Here is a 16613-nt window from a genome sequence, read left to right as displayed (position 1 = left end):
CAATAATAATAATAATAATAATAATAATAATAATAATAATAATAATAATAATAATAATAATAATAATAATAATAATAATAATAATAATAATAATAACAATAATAATATTACCATCATCATTACTACCACCACCATCACTATTACCACCACCACCATCACCATCATTATTACGTTTCCAATCCGTTTTTCTCGTTTTTTAAAGATTTGATACCTTAATAGACGAAAATTCCGGTGATTTTTTTTAAAGGATAGTTAAAATAGCTACGAATTTATTAACCCTGAAAACTACGATTTTTATTTTCCTATTTCAAGTAGGCAGGTCTGCTATGACAAGTATCAGTTCCATAGTCAAAAAAAGACAAATAAAAACAAAGTTTACTTAATCTTAGGCTTTCGCCAATAATTCATACAATACAATTAAGACAAAATAATGCTACCAATCTCTCCTCATGCATTCGTTAGACTATAACAATAACGACCGTGTTATCTTTACTCCTTACCCAACCAACCCCTAGCTTCCCACCTCTTCATCGCGAACTATCTTATGTATGTATTAGCTTCAGGACGGGCAAGTACGGAATCTGCCCACCCTTCCTTTAAACGTCTTTATTTCCTCTATAACTTAGTTAGAATTCAACTCTCTCCTTTCTCAGAAGAGTATTTCTCGTATACTAATTCAATTGTTGAGTAAACCAAAATGGCGGTTGTATTTTATAATTTATTTAGTCGTGACTTCTGAATAAAAGTGTTTTATTAGAGGGAATGCAATAGAAAATACATTGTTTTGCAAAAATATTTAGTCTGGCAATAAAAATACAGCGGTAATTATTTTAAGAATTAAAAAAAGGAACAAATTAATTTGTTTAAAAAACAAAAACAAAAAAAAAACAAAAAAAACAACAAAAAAAACAAACAAATAAGACAACAATTTAAATAAATGAATTTTGAGAAGCACTAGAGAAAACGAGAAAAAAAAAAAATAATTTAAATGGATAAACAAATATATTAAAACAACACAAGTTAATACTAACTTGATATAATATTAGTAAATTGATAAATTTAATTCAATACTGGAACCTTCCCAATGTTATTACATCAATGGTACCAGCACAAGTAAGGCAATAAAGAAGAAAAAGTTCGTTTGCCAAAATCTCTATTTAGTGCTCACTGGTTTATAAGGTGGGCTCATTTGAATTAGCCCGACCTAGAACTAGAGAGGCCAGACAGCAAAATCACCGTCAGGCGACGTGACGATGAGATGACGATGTGGGCGGAGTGGAGCCGTTGGGAAAGGGGGGGGGGGGCTGATAAAAAAGAACAGGAGCGTATCCTGGTTTATGCATTACGGGGTGCATGGTGATTCGCAATCTATCAAATATACATACAAATTGATTTCAGTACGAAGTATCAAGTTTAAGTACTAACTTTTAAAATTATCTAATTTAAATTAGATTATTTCGGACATGGTAATACAGCTTATAACTTGAAAAAACAGGCTGGTATTTGAGGGATTAAAGCATCTCTTTAATTTTTCGAGTGAACGAAATAGACTTGTATTGTCAAGGTGTTGTCGCATTTTGTCTCGTCGCTTTATTTTTTTTTTGTTGTATTCTCTTTCGTGATTCATTTTTGATTACGTTTGGAATAATTAAAATCTACTGGTATTGTCATTTCATGGTGAATGTGATTATTTGTGGTTGAAATATTTTATTTTTTTAAAGTTGAAATATATATATATATATATATATATATATATATATATATATATATATATATATATATATATATGACCGAATCATCTTTGCCCCACCACTATAAATAGGCTAGAACCGCCACTGTGCATATCTATCTGTCTCTCTATCTCTCTATCTACCTATCTATCTGTCAATCCAACTTTATAGTTAACCATCTGTCTCCCTCTCTATCTCTATATCTACCTTTAGTTCTCTCTTTCTCTCCCCCCCCCCTCTCTCTCTCTCTCTCTCTCTCTCTCTCTCTCTCTCTCTCTCTCTCAATCTCGCCATCTACCTTTCTATATTCTCCTTACCTTGTCCTGCTACTACACACTACCCTTCGTTATTCTCTCCATAATGCCTGCTCAGTTATATATTATAAATATGCAGGTATTTTGTTTCCTCCCCAATTTCTTGATTCTGTACCTCCAGTCTCTCTCTCCCTCCCTCCCTCCTCTCTCTCTCTCTCTCTCTCTCTCTCTCTCCCTTTTAAAGAGGTTTAAAGAGAGTTTATTTTTATAAAGAGTTTTTATGTTTATTAGATTAAATTTCTTAAAGTCGTGTTATCAGATACTACAGTGTTTATTTCCAATAAAGATAAAACATGTGTTGTTTTCAAGAGAATAACATCCGCTCCATAGAAACAACCACCATTTTGAAAAACAATGTTTTACTCAAACTATCCATCCGCCTGTCTATCTGTATCTATCTGGTCACTGCCTTTATCCAAGTGCGCATTCACAATAAGTGAGTCGCGCTGGTGAGTCGACAGGTGTTGGAGTCGATGATATAGTTGGAACGATGTTGACGTCACTCAGCTCTTTGTCATTATTTTTGGACTAGTTCTCACCACATTATGTCAATCAGACCATAAACGTTTTAGGTTCCATCATACAGTATTATGTGTTGGTATGTTGTTTTTTGTTGTTGTTGTTATTACCTGGCTGGCAGATGTTGTGGGTGTTTTACCTAAACGCATAGCATCAATAGTAACTCATGGACTAGTCATCATGAGGATGGTCGCGATCTCATAGGGTTTATAGGAAGTCGTTGAGGGTTGGGAGTAGATTTGATACAGATTTATTGAGGCTTTGATGATGAAAGGGAGAAAAGGGTGGTGTTGGGGGTGGGGGGGGGGGGGGGGGTGAAGGCTGTCCCGATATCTCGAAAGTATTTTGCCTCACAAGCAAGGAGATCGGAATCGGGGCTGTCCTTGTGATATTGTCCTTAGGTCTCCTCCATGTGGGTCCGCCCTATGCTTATATTCATAAATTTGTTTTATTAAAGAGAATGGAAATGGTAGTTCATTTTAATCTTAGAATCACGTTTTGACACCCACACATATTATTACTAATGATGACCCACCGTCCCACTTGTATCGTCTGTACTCAATGGTGGTTGCAATATACTGCAGTATACTGTTTTGTACCCGAAACGTCCATTGTCTGAATGGTTCCTATGCGAAGTCTCTCCATTTTCACTTTCGTTAGTATTTTTACGATCACAGGCTTCAGGCAGCCCCTACGGTTTTTAAATCATAAATATGAAATTGAGGTTAAAATCTTTTTTTAAAGAATAATAAATACAAACTCTCACAATTCAAAAGACGCAAAGTTCGTATTTCGTAACATTTGAATCATAAATTAACGTTTATTGATCTTATTCATCTATGGGTGGGGTTCTTGACCTCCCATAGTGGGCAGGGAGGTACTTGCTATGTCTTCTAGCCCCCTGTAGCTGTTTTACGAATTGTTTTCTGCCTTTGTCTTGGAATGAGATAATTTAGTATTGTTCTAACCCTGGCCGGAGTCCTTGGCTGGGGATAAACAGTCGAATGTATAGTTATAGTTTTGGGAGATATATTTATTTCCTTGAAAATCATCTTTCTGTTATGTACTATTATTCTTTTCATTTTTAACATATGATTTGTAGACATATGAGTGTATTCTTCACAGAGGAAATCTTGTGCTGGTGTCTGGGTGAGACTTTTAGGTAATCTCAAACAAATTACACTGATAGCGTGCTCTTGGAATCTACATCCGTTCCCTATTTGAACCTTTCCCCATTGTCTTACTTTTCCCTCAAGTCATTTAAATTGTACGTCTAGAATGTTATAACTATCCAATTTTCTTCCTTTTTACTGGCTCTGATATGACCTAAATGTGTTGCAAGCGCCGTAAAACCCTTACAAACAAAAACAAAACAAAGATATTATATTCTTAGGCAAAGGGTCACACAAAACCAATAAAAAAGAACCTGTCTTAACAATCTTTATTGTTTCCGTTTATTTTCAGAGCGCCGACGAGAAGCTGAGGAGTCTTGGCAAGGTCCAGAACCAGTCGGCCACTATAGACCAGACACAAAATTTCACCTTCGTGCGTCATCTGCCGCAGCCACCGCCCTCACTTCAACAGCTACAGCGTCAGCAGCAGGAGCGTCAACGTCAAAGGGAGAATGAGGAACTTCAGTCACAGAACCAACAGCAACAACATCAAAATCAACAACGGTTAGAGCAAGAAGACAATTCTCTCAAGCAGCATCACTGGAAATTCCCAGTAAAACCCACAGATACCTCATTGTACGACAACATACCGGCCCGTTCTGGGTCTAAACAACGATCTCAGCAACAGCAGCAACCCCAACAACAACAACAACAACAACAACAACAGCAACAGCAACTTCGTGCTCGGTTTATTGAAACTGCTGGCGAAAATGTGAAGGACAGCAGTAAAGATTACAACAAGAACAAAGTCGGCAGCGGTAACACCGACAATATGGCCGAGAGAGCCATAGCTCGGAACTCGAGGAGAGAGAGAAATAAGACCAATGTGCATAGAGTAACTGAAGAAATTGATAAAGCAGAAGCTAAACGAAGATCGAGAAGTGAAGGACCTTCTAGAAGGATAAGGCAGTCTATGGAAGTTAGAGAAGGGGGCAGAAAACAGGGGAGAGAACTTCAAAATATAAATAATGGACACTATAAGCCAGATTCCGAGAGTGATGATGAAATATTTCACCAACCAAAGAAGCGGGAAGAATCTGATTCGGATAGCGATAGACAAAAATGGGTGAAGAATCCACTGGTTGTTCGCCGTGTCAAAAAGTCAGACAAGACGAGAAGTTTGGAAAAGAGGCACAGTGCAGCAGATCTCAGTGGCGGCGGGTCGTCTACTAGAAACAGCTTAGTAATGTCTTCAAGAGGTGTCGTTGATGACAAGGGTAGCAGTGGGGGAGATAATTCTGGATCGAGAGAAGGAACCGGAAGCAGGAGTAGTCAGAAGTTTCAAAAGTTGGAGGAGATGAGAAAGAAACGAATAAATATGTCGGTAACATCGGATGAAGAAAATACGCCAGCGTCAAGGATATCTCGATTAAGACAGCGAGCTATACAAAGTGGTCTTGGCGAGCAACCAAGGCCTCTGTCAACCCAAGGGAATTTGACGCGGGGAGGAGGAGGGAGTAGTGGCAGGAATGGCAGCTTTGAATTGCAGCAAAGTCCCAAAGTTGCCATAAGTCCTTTTCCTGGTAGCGGGTCACCATTTAATGCCGCAAATCGTTTCAGCATGTCAACCAACAGCCCACAACTACAGAAGCAACAACAGCAGCAGCAGCTACACCAACAACAACAACAACAACAACAACAACAACAACAACAACCGCAATATCAACAGCGTTTAGTTTCCAATGCAGCACCAAATCGAACAGTCTTTCAGCCGGGTCAACAATTTAATCAGCAAGATGCTAATATAACCCAGAATAAGCTGGGCCAGGTCATACAGCAAAGTCCAACACAAAGATCGGCATCGCGTTCAGTACAGCAGCCTGTGCAATCAAACCATCCATCCTTCAACACTATACCCGAACATCATTCACATATCTCTCGTGCCTTATATAACAGCTCTCCTGAAGTCAACAAACGGCAGTTCATGCCTCAAGGACGTATCCCTTCTGCTGACTCGATACATGATGCTCCGCCCTTCCCAAATTCACCGAAAATGAATCAGTTTTCACAAAGAGGAGTTAAATCTTCCACTCAGGTACCGACATTTGCTTACCAAAATAAAGATATGACTGCACATCATAATAATCAACAACAACAACAATATCAACAGCACCAGTTACAACAACAACAACAAGCAAAACCACTATCATATTCTTTCCAAGAACTCCGAGCGTCACGAAACGGTAATCCTAATTCGGCAGGAATGCGTTTTCATTCAACGAGCTCAGCACATGAGGAACCTGTTTTGACTCAGCAGCACAAAATACCAAAAAGTAGCATACCCCAAATATTGTCTAACCAATACAGCGAAGACTCGTTAGACGAGTTGATTGAATCAAACATTCAATATTTAGACCGTGAAATAGACAAAGCCAAAGCTAAGCGCTTATCAAATATACCAACCACTCAACCCTCCACTATTTTAGACTCTCGAAACACAAATGGGACTTTTCCTTATACTAATATTTCTAAACCATCAAATTTGCCATTCAATCAAAAATATCACCACTATCAGCAGCAACAACAGCAACAAGAGCAGCAACAGCAACCAAGTCTTCAATTTGCGAAAAATCCAAACTCACAACTTCATGTATCACTTGGGAACAGGGCCCATTTTCAAGGTTCTCAACAAACGTTGGTCCCTCCCACAATCCATATTGCAAGATCTGCCTCAGATTGCTTCGAAGAGTCCCAGGAGGGTAGACAAAGTGATGCTTATCGCCACCTTCAACCAGATGTCGTTCCATTTTCAGAAAGAAAGCTATCTTACGACGCGGCCCGTCTTTCAAGGCCTGGAAGTGATCACTTAGATAGAGAAGATCTTTCAAAGTCGGATAGCCAACTTAACGTGCCTTATTTGGAATCAGTTCCGTACATAATGGGACACAGCCTTTATCCTGATCAATCATATACTAGGGGATGCACCAGTGATGTCAATTTGGCATCGACTGGGTCAAACCTGGAAGTACCTTTGATGGAGAAAGGGATGTTTTCAGACGTGGATTATGATATTGAAGTATCAGAACGTGTTAAAAAATGGGAGAAGTTCATGAAGAAACCCATAAACAACGATGGATCGAAGAAAGTGTTAAACCTGTCAGCTATACAAGAACGCCAAGAAGGAGAGCAACTAATGTTGCCTAGTGAAATAAGAAAATCAGTTTTACTAAGTAAAAAAGGGCTTGCAAACTCTTATAATCAAGATATAAGCTCCAGCACCACAAACCTAAGCACAGGAGAACCAAATTCTCCCAACGCTTTATCCATTGAGACAAATGCCAAACGCTTCTTTCAAGTAATTCATGATCCTCCAGTTGGTCCTAAGTTGGAATTACAGTCGCAGAGTATGAGCTCAATGCTTCAAGGTCCAATAAACATAAGGCTTGATAAAAACGCATCCAATTCCGCAAGCGATCTCCGCCATTTCTATTCTAATCAAAATCCGTCTTTATCTCATAATCAGGGACCAATAAAAGCCATACAGGCTCAACCTGTACAACAAGCAATAACGTATAAGAATTACAGCGCGCCTCAATCCCAAGATGAAGGCACGCCAGTTATAAGACGATCAAATAGACTAACCGCTTTGACTAGACCCGAAGACAGATCGTCAAAGTATCAAGAAGAATTAGACGAGATTGCAAATATCAAGGACTCCGTTGTAAATCTCAGACGCCGTTTTGACCAAGACTCTGCGACAATCACGTCAGAGGATGATCAGAGATCCGTTGTGTCCACGGCTTCTGCCAACATTTCGAGACCATCCAAATATTCTCCAAACACAAATCAAGAACCTGTTGACTGGTCCAGTATGATTACTGGCATAGAGAACAAAATCAAAGAGTCAGACGTATGGTCACCAAATTTGGAAAGTACAACAGCTGGAGTAGCAGTTAGTATTGAAAGAGTAAAAGCGCGAACTTTGCAAACGATACCGTTTTCTGAGGATCCGTTTTGGAAAGAAATAGAAAAAATGACATCATTTGACCCGAATAGTGAAAGTGATCATTATTCTACCGCAAGTGGTGTTGAAGACTGTTTGTTAAAACCGCATCAAGTAGAATTAACATCGTCAGCTCATAGCTCCACGCTACCCTCCCAACCGCGTCAAACAATATCATCTAAAGAAAGATTACAAAGATCAAAGTCTTTATACACGCCAAACATAACACCGCTTTCAATAACTGTAGACCAAGCAAAAGTTAGTTCTTCCAACGCACTCGATGAAGTTCTCGACGACATAAGGTCCTCAATGGAGCGACAACAACAGTTGAGTCCAAAGAAGCGCACGACAGAAAAGAGTACTTGGTCTTCTGTTGCACACAATGCAAATCAACCGTATAAAATTGAAAGCGGCAAGGCAACATTCATAACCCAACCTCAGATTCCTTCGAATATCCATTCAATTGAAGCCAAAAAGTTGGAGTCGGGATCAATCATGCAAATGCGAGCAGAGCAACCCGTCCTCCCCTCAAAGCAGCCTGTGCAGTTTTACCAACAGCAACGCAATCACATGTTTAAAGATTCACAAACACAGCAAAACAGGCAGTCTCAGATGAATCCCAGTAATACCAACAGCTACCAGCTCGACCCAGATCTATTAAAACAAAAACTTTTGAAAACCGGTTTAGTTGTTGAAACAGACACAGAAGAGCAAACTCCTCCTCCTCTTCCACCTAAATCTTCTTCAAGAGAATTCATAATGACGGTGCCTTCGCTCGGTATTTCATCTGAACATGTTCCCGTTATCTCTGCCCCTGTGTATCAGCAGATACAGAATCAGTCGTCACTTTCTGCTCCACAATCTAGAAAAGAATCGTTTCTCTCAAAGTCAGGAGTCCAAAGCGGTCCAAGCGCATTAGACGATATCCAAAGAGCTTTGGCCAGTTTTAAGCCAACTTCCTATCAGCCAGGACCTGATTCGTTGTACGGAACTTCAGAGTTGGAAGCATGTAATTCAACCGGCATGGACACAACCAGAGGACCAAACACACAATCAACCAGCTGGACATACCAACCACAGCCTAAAAAGTTCACACCCATGCAACATCCTGTTCAGCAGTCACATAAACTCCAAGAAGTGAACAAGTCAATGGATGACTTGAAAGATCTTGCACACAGCGTAGAGTCTAGAATTAATTCTATAAAGAGCAAACTCCACTCCGCGGACGAAGGTAGTCTTGACACTATTCTATCGTCTTTGCGAAAGTTTTCACCAGACTCAAAAGTTTCACAAGAAACACCAGCATCATTTGATGATTATTACAATAGAAAGAAGTCGAAACTTTCAAGTGCTTTGTCGGAATTAGAAAGAATCCACTCCAGCTTGGACCTCAAACAAAACTCTCCTAACGTCTCTGTCACTTCTCTAATACCCCCACAACCAAAGTCAGAACATCTTCGACCAATGCAAATGAGGATTTCTTCGATGTACATTTCAGGATTACAAAACGACACAGATGCTATAAATAAAGAGGTAGACTCCGAGTTTGACGTCATCTCTAAATCGTTCCAAGCTATAATTGATGAAGTTAACAAAACGTCCAATGTACTGAGTCGCAGTAATTCAGATTTGGAAGGCGCTAAAGAAAAGAATCAGTTCCCAGAAGAAAAAGAGCCAGAAAATGTAGCCCCAGAGACTCAGAAAAAGACATTTACTATCACCCTTCAAGGCAACAATAACAAGAAGCAGAACAGTAATGCTCACGAAACAATGGTTTCTAAATCTCCACCACAAACAGCACCAAAACCACAAATAGTTAAACCAAAAACTAGCAGATTTCGCTCAAAGTTGCAAGACGCATCGTCAATTTCGGACGATCCGAACTCTGTAAAAATGAGATCTAAATCAGAACCTGAATTAGATTTCGGAAATGTGTTCAACAAACTAGATACTTCAGTGGAATCTAATCTGTCAGATAGTGTAACACCATCAAAAGATAGACCTGTCCCGACTGGTATCAATGCGACAACAACAAACCACCCATTGTCTACCTCAACACCTCCTCCTGCCAGATCGCGGACAAGAATACGCCCAGTAAAGGACAACAAGATAATGCAGGATGATAGAGCTTTAAGGAAAGAACGAACATTTGGCATGCCTCCTTCACCGACTCCTTCTCCAAAATTGTCGAGAAAGATTATATTTAACAATGCTGATAATCTTGATGTACAGATCGATCCACCCACGATGTTTCAAGATAAAATAGAAGACATGCCTGATGATTCAAAAGGAGACGTAAATAATAGGCAGACTATCACTGAGGCAACTGAAGATAAAGATAGAGAAAAACCACAATCTGTTGCCGAAACTATTGCATCCATAAACAATGAAATAACTCAAACTAAAATTTCGCTACCAACTCCTGCCAAACCCATGTCTGTAGCCTCGGCCAATATCCCATCTGTTCCTTCACAAATACCAGTCCCTGCCTCAAAGATTTCTTCAACTCCCTTAGAAAAACAACACGGGCCACCATCTTCTCCGGGGAGTTCAAGAGCTAAGTTAAAAGTCAACCTCGTGAAATCTAAGGATCAAAAATCAATTGCGAATTCTGCTACAAATATGTCACCAACTTCAGTTGAAGAAAGCAAATCGAAAACAGATTCTAAAGATAAGATTAAGGAGAAGCAAAGTGCAATTGCTAGTCCTTCTAGGGTAAGAAGAACAGTAGGTAGTGGTGTTGCTTTAATGATGGACAAATTCAAACAGGGTGACAATGAGGAAAGCAAATTAAAGTCACCTAAGCCGTTGAGACTTGGAATTACAAAAGATTCATCGAAAGTTGCAGACCAAATTAACAAAGACAAAACAACACCCCAATCTCCTATTGAAGGGAAAACAAAACCTACTATGAAATACTCCTTAGTCAGAAAACCGGGATCTCCTAAATCCCTGAATGACGAAAAAGAAGCGTCCAGTAGCCAACATAATGTAAAGAAAATCCATTTGATTTCGAATAAGGATAAGAAACTGAAAGGACAAAACTCAGTAGATTCTGGCTCTTCCTCGGCTTCTTCTCCCGTTACCAAAATCCCTCCGGACTCCTTGAGAAAATCAACTGATTCGTTTTCCTCTCCAGCAATGAAATCCAAGTTCAACAAAGATCCAAAAGAAATTTCATCAGATGGAGTTGTCTCCTGGCACAAGACCTACGAAACGCCGAAAGCTACGATGAAATCCGTTCAGTTGAAACCAGTGGAAACAAGTGGACAAGCAGATAATTGCGAAGTCGTGGCTCACGTGGTATCGAGTGGTGTTGACAACAAAACAACCATCAAACCCGTAGAAACGAAAGCGAGAAGAGGTATACCGTCCCCGAAACTGGTCAGGCGTAGGATTCGGCCATCCCACAGGAAAATACAGACGGAAAGTTTAAGTAGTAATCCTGGCAGTTCAGGAGAAGAGAGTTTCAGACAAAGACCTCACAGTTTTCATGAATTAGTGTCTAACCTTCATGGAGAAGGTCAATGTCAAGGAAATCAAATCCGGAAGTATTTATCTGCCGAGGGTCTTCTTCTCGATTCGCCAGAGATCCCTGAACTTTCTCAAGGACAAAGTATAGCAAATGCAGGGATTACACAAGAATCATAACAGATAAATAATTTAATGTATTCATCACTACTCAAAATCATGATTGCATTTTTGTCAGTACATCATTACTACTTGATCGTTTATTTGTCTTTTCAAGTTTTAGCGCAACACTTTAATGTCCAGAAATTGCCGTTAAAATGCTTTGTGTAGAACATTATATTGACACTGCATTGATTATTTTTAAATCGAACATATGATATAGGCGGGTGGTTGGATAGGAGCATCACCCTTGAATCATATACCTATGATGTTCGCATGGGTGTACGATCCGATAGTGATGTCGTTTCTTCTTCTCTTTACTAGCCTATCCTGCTTCTTTGGTTTGTGATTGTATTTTTGACAGGGGATATTTTTTTTTCTGTAAATCTTCTGCCTGTTTGTTCTTGGTTATTTATAATTTAGCTTATGATATCTTTAGGTTATGATTTTGATTTTCATTAATTGTACTATTTTTGTTAGATTGCTTGTTTTTTGTTTCAGCGGTCTCTCATATAACCTCAATTGTGTTGGAAGAGACCTAAAGCAACAAACAAACAAACAAACAAACAAAAAAGAACATATGATATAGAAATGGAACATTGCTTTTACCGATTTGTACATCATCCAAAAAGATACCAAAATGTATTTCATGCAATTTCCCTTTATTTTCACTTGCCATGGAATTCTAGAAGCCGCGATGTTTGACGTCGCCGGTGGGGGGGGGGGGGGGGATACAAACAAACGGAATATTCCTCTATTGGCACAACACCAATACTTTAAATCCAGCATATATTATCTTCAAGGGATAAATGGACATGGTCCGGTTAAATTTCTAGATTTTTTTTTACAAGCGTCACTCAATTTTGTGTTGCTTATCTTTTTAATGACGATTAATCTGATTCTGGTGTCTCTTCTAATCTACTATTGTAAAATATTGTAATATAGTCAACTGTATAAATCTTATGAATAGATTCTAGATAGTATCAGGGACGAATAGGCCCGCTTCGAAAATAACCAATTACCATTCTACATGGTATGTTTCAGCTCAAAATTGTTCTTTATCCAAAAACTTGTCTTATATACCATTTTGGTTGTTATTGTTGATGGTTAACGACGGATTTTGAGACTAAAACATTCTTTAAAAAAAAAAAAAACATATAAATTGAGTTCTGTGTCGAAGCTGTTGTAAAACTTATTTCGTTTTTTTTTTCTTTTTTTTTTTTTCATACTTTTGAAAAATGTTTGAATGATGTTCGAACCGATGATTGCTAACTAGAAGGTTGTGATGAATACAATTGGTGTACATACAAGTGTAAAATAACTGTATAGTTTATAGTTATAGAATGCATCTGTTCAGTTTTCGAACAAAGAAATTGGCACATATGTATTAAAATGATGATAACAATTATCTTGGAGACGAAATTAATTGTATGACTAAATCAAAACATTTTCGCTGAGTCAAGAATGTAATGTGATTAGAAAATGTTGGCCTCTGGCAAAATCATTAATTTTGCCAACCCGTACACGACTTCTTTAGTTATCAGTTATCACACATTGTCTATAACGACAATTTCACCAAAGTCAATCACACTTTGTTGATGCAACGGGGTAGTCTCCATCAAAGGGAGTTAATAATGTAATATATCATAAATTTTAAAATTATTAGTTATCTCCCTTGAGTGTGCTTTTCCCTCCCCATCACTCCCTTTGAAGGCAAAGTGCTATCTTACTATTTTCACCAAGAACAAGCGTTGGCAGCTCGATACCCTGGCCACTAAAACAACGTTATTTTAATGAGAAAATTAAATGCCTCATCTATCTTGTTTGGTTTTATGCAATGCAAAATTGCCTTCTTTTAATTCTGTTGTGTTATTCATCCCTTCTCCGTTATTTTATATATATATATATATATATATATATATATAATATATATATATATATATATATATATATATATATATATATAATTTTTGTGTGTGTGTGTATGTGTATGTGTGTGAGAGAGAGAGAGAACGAGGGAGAGAGAGAACGAGAGAGAGAAAACGAGAGAGAGAGAGAGAGAGAGAGAGAGAGAGAGAGAGAGAGAGAGAGAGAGAGAAACCTTTTTGTCAGACAAGGGTGGATAGCCAATGTAAATACGTATAATAATATTACACATAGCATTATGATTGGTATCGTTGTAAAATAAAGTAGAACAGAAGCAATCCGACACGCATGTAATTAAATAATATAATGTGTTGTTTTATCCCTATAATATTATTGTTATGAATTTGCGAAAGCGGGAAAATGTGCAATCACGTGCCTGTATTCTTTCATTGTATGATCAATTGAAAAGAAAACAACAAACATTTTGATAACTCTAAATACCCCCCCCCCCCTTTCCACACACACACATATACACACAACCTCCCTCCCTCCATCTTCTATTGTATAAAAACACTGCTTACCCCAAATCTTTAAAGGCGGATAAGCTTTTAGATGAAATTAATTTACCTTTGGGTTACATGATTATCTAGTTCTTTGTGACGCTACTTATCTTTAATTACTCTGTTTGTGTAGTGTATGTCATGAATATGATATGATGATGAAAGCACTCTTCAACAATGGAAGAAATATTCTGAATGATTCACTCTATTTTTATTTTTTGCCACATACTTTCTCATCTTGACACATGGTCAACAAATGGCCATGACTGTCATAATATGCAATACCCCCCTCCCCCCTATTTTTACCCTAAAGCTTGGGGGTGGGGGAAATAAAAGGGAAGTAATTCTTTCTATTTTAACTGAATATGTGTGTTTTCATGAAATATCTCAATTTACTAGTAATTTAAAGTCCACTCCTTGGGTAACTTTAAGGCATTGGTTTTCTGAACTGCTGCTTCGGCATAGATGATTGCGAAAAATAAAAACTTGAAAATTCGAGCATTTATATAGCTCAAAATCTACTAAACATGATCAAATCGCTTCACAAGGGGTCCCAACCGCAATTCTTTACATGTACGATGAATCGTGACTCTTGATAGGCAATATTACAATTTTTTCCGAACATCTGGATATTCATTTTTGCACCTGAGTACTCTGAGAGAATGTGAGTACAGGGCATTTTCCAAGGACTCAACTATGCGCTGCGCTTCGATCAGAAGGTGAATGTATTACCACTAGAACACATAGCCGCAAAAACTAGTAGTTAAATAAGAGTTGTGAAACACTTCTTATATAGAAACGCTTTCATGGAGTCTGATTTTATTTCTATCTTCCACTGTCAATCCTAACACCTGATTCTTGTTATGGTAGACTACTGGTACTTAAAATACATTATGGTGAGCAGTTTGTACACTTAGAACAATTCATCACCTTCACACTAGTTTATGATGATCCACTGATTTCATTGTTAGTATGAAATGAACGTCATTTTAAATCAATCATTATGAGTTGTTTTGTATTGATAAAAGTTTGGTGATATATGTACAGATGCGTTGTTTTCTCGTTTATACCTACCAGTATTATTCTTCTCGTTCTGTTCCCGTAAATATCATAGCTACTACATACTTAGTGATTGTTTTGTGACATGTAATACATTATTACAACTCACATTCATTGCATTTCAAAAAGTGTTACTTTAATCAATTATATATATTTGCGTGCGTTTTTTAAATTTATTTTCCTGTTCACCACATCTCTGTGGCTGGGTGGGGATTCTGACCTCCCACAGTGGGCAGGGAGGTACATGCTGTGTCTTCTATCCCCCCCGTAATTCAATTGTTTCCTGTCGTTGTTTTGGAATGAGATTACTTAGTTTTGTCCTGATCCTTGCCGGAGTTCCTTGGCTGGGAGGGAAACAGTCGAATGTATAGTTATAGTTTTGGGAGATGATATTTTTTCCCTTGTAAATCATCTCTCTGTTATGCATTGTATTGTGTTTTCTTTATATTATATATGATTTGTAAAACATTTGAGTGTATTCCTCTTAGTGGGGGCCTGTGCTTGTGTCTGGATGAGAAGTTAGGTGATCTCAAACTAAGTACACTGATAGTGTACTCTTGGAATCTACATCTGTTCCCTATTTGAACCAATTCCCCTTTGTCTGCCTTATTCTTGGATGCTTTAATTGTAATTCTAGAACTTTTTACTATCCCATTTTCTACCTTTTTACTGGCGCTGATATAACCTTAATGTGTTGCAAGCGCCGTAAAACCCTTAAAAACAAAACAAAACAAAACATCTGTGGTTAATCCTGGGTGGCATTCCTGACCTCCCATAGAGGACAGGGAGCCACTTACTGTGCATTCTATCCCCCTTTATCTTCTTTCCAACATGCTTTCTGTCTTTGTCTTGGGATGAAAGTACTTGGTCTTTTTGCATGACAAAAAAAAAAGGAACTGTGTTTTCAGTCCACCGGAAATAAAAACATTAAAAAAGGACCAAATATCATCTATACTTACCTTAAACGCTACTGAGGACATTGATGCAGAGCCTTTTATAGGCATCAACAGAAATGGACAGGCATAAAATTTATGGCAATTCAACGGCTTAATGATATCATTTACAACGTTTTATTTACTCTCAGAAAGTCTTGATTGAGAGTTGTTTGAAATCGGGCGCCTGCTGCCAGATAGCCAATTTGGTCAAAATTGGCCACACAGAGAATAATGTTTCTCCAATTAATTTAAAATTAACATTTATATCTATTTTAAATTTCTCCTAGTCCGTTAGAATTTTTGTGATGAAGGAGATCAGAGTTTTAGTATTGTTTGCTAAAGTAAGGTTCTGTTTGGTCACTTTTCACATCGATCACTGACCTCGAGCACGGTTCCGACAATTTTTTATATAAAACCTCATCAATAGAATGGACAAAGTATTATAAAAGAATCGTAACAAGAAATATTATATAACATAATTTCCTCTATTTTTCTTTAATTTAAGCAATAACGAAAATATACTGAAAAAAAAACCAAAAAAAAAAAAAAACAAAACAAAACAAAAACAAATAAAAACCAAAAGAAATAGAATGGACAACGTAAAATAAAAAAGAATCTTATGGTGGCTTGAAACAACGGCATCTAAAACGTTAGAAATCAAACTTATCTAAGTGACCAAGTGTTACTGAGTGTCATGGGATAAGTTGGCCTGGGAATTTAATTTTTTTTTTTTTTTAATGGAATACTTTAGGAAGTGACGAATAAGTGCGAAGAGGTTTGTCTGCACTGACGAACAGGCCTGATGATGTTGTCTGCGGGTGGTGACCCCTGTTTTTCAATACTGACCAATAGACACCAGGACCTATTGGTCAGTGCGATTAACAT

General features: G+C 37.8%; 1 protein-coding gene across 4 annotated transcripts in view; it reads left to right on the top strand.

Moving 5' to 3' along the window:
- LOC144959148 (uncharacterized) overlaps positions 1 to 12462 on the top strand; it is a 75188-nt gene extending 62726 nt beyond the window's left edge. For 3 of the 4 annotated variants that reach the window (XM_078891642.1, XM_078891643.1, XM_078891644.1), the window contains one exon: positions 4028 to 12462. In XM_078891642.1, coding sequence (XP_078747768.1) covers positions 4028 to 11329 — 7302 coding nt within the window. In that variant the 3' untranslated portion in view covers positions 11330 to 12462. The remainder of the gene's footprint in view (positions 1 to 4027) is intronic. The other variant, XM_078891640.1, reaches the window with a different exon arrangement.
- The last annotated feature ends 4151 nt before the right edge of the window (positions 12463 to 16613 follow it).

The sequence above is a fragment of the Berghia stephanieae genome, chromosome 13 (genome assembly GCF_034508935.2).
Source record: "Berghia stephanieae isolate SIO BIC M18660-M18661 chromosome 13, UCSD_Bste_1.3, whole genome shotgun sequence".
In the NCBI taxonomy this organism is placed as follows: domain Eukaryota; kingdom Metazoa; phylum Mollusca; class Gastropoda; order Nudibranchia; family Aeolidiidae; genus Berghia; species Berghia stephanieae.
Note: the sequence above shows the minus strand (reverse complement) of the source record. Positions and strands in the feature narration are given on the sequence as shown.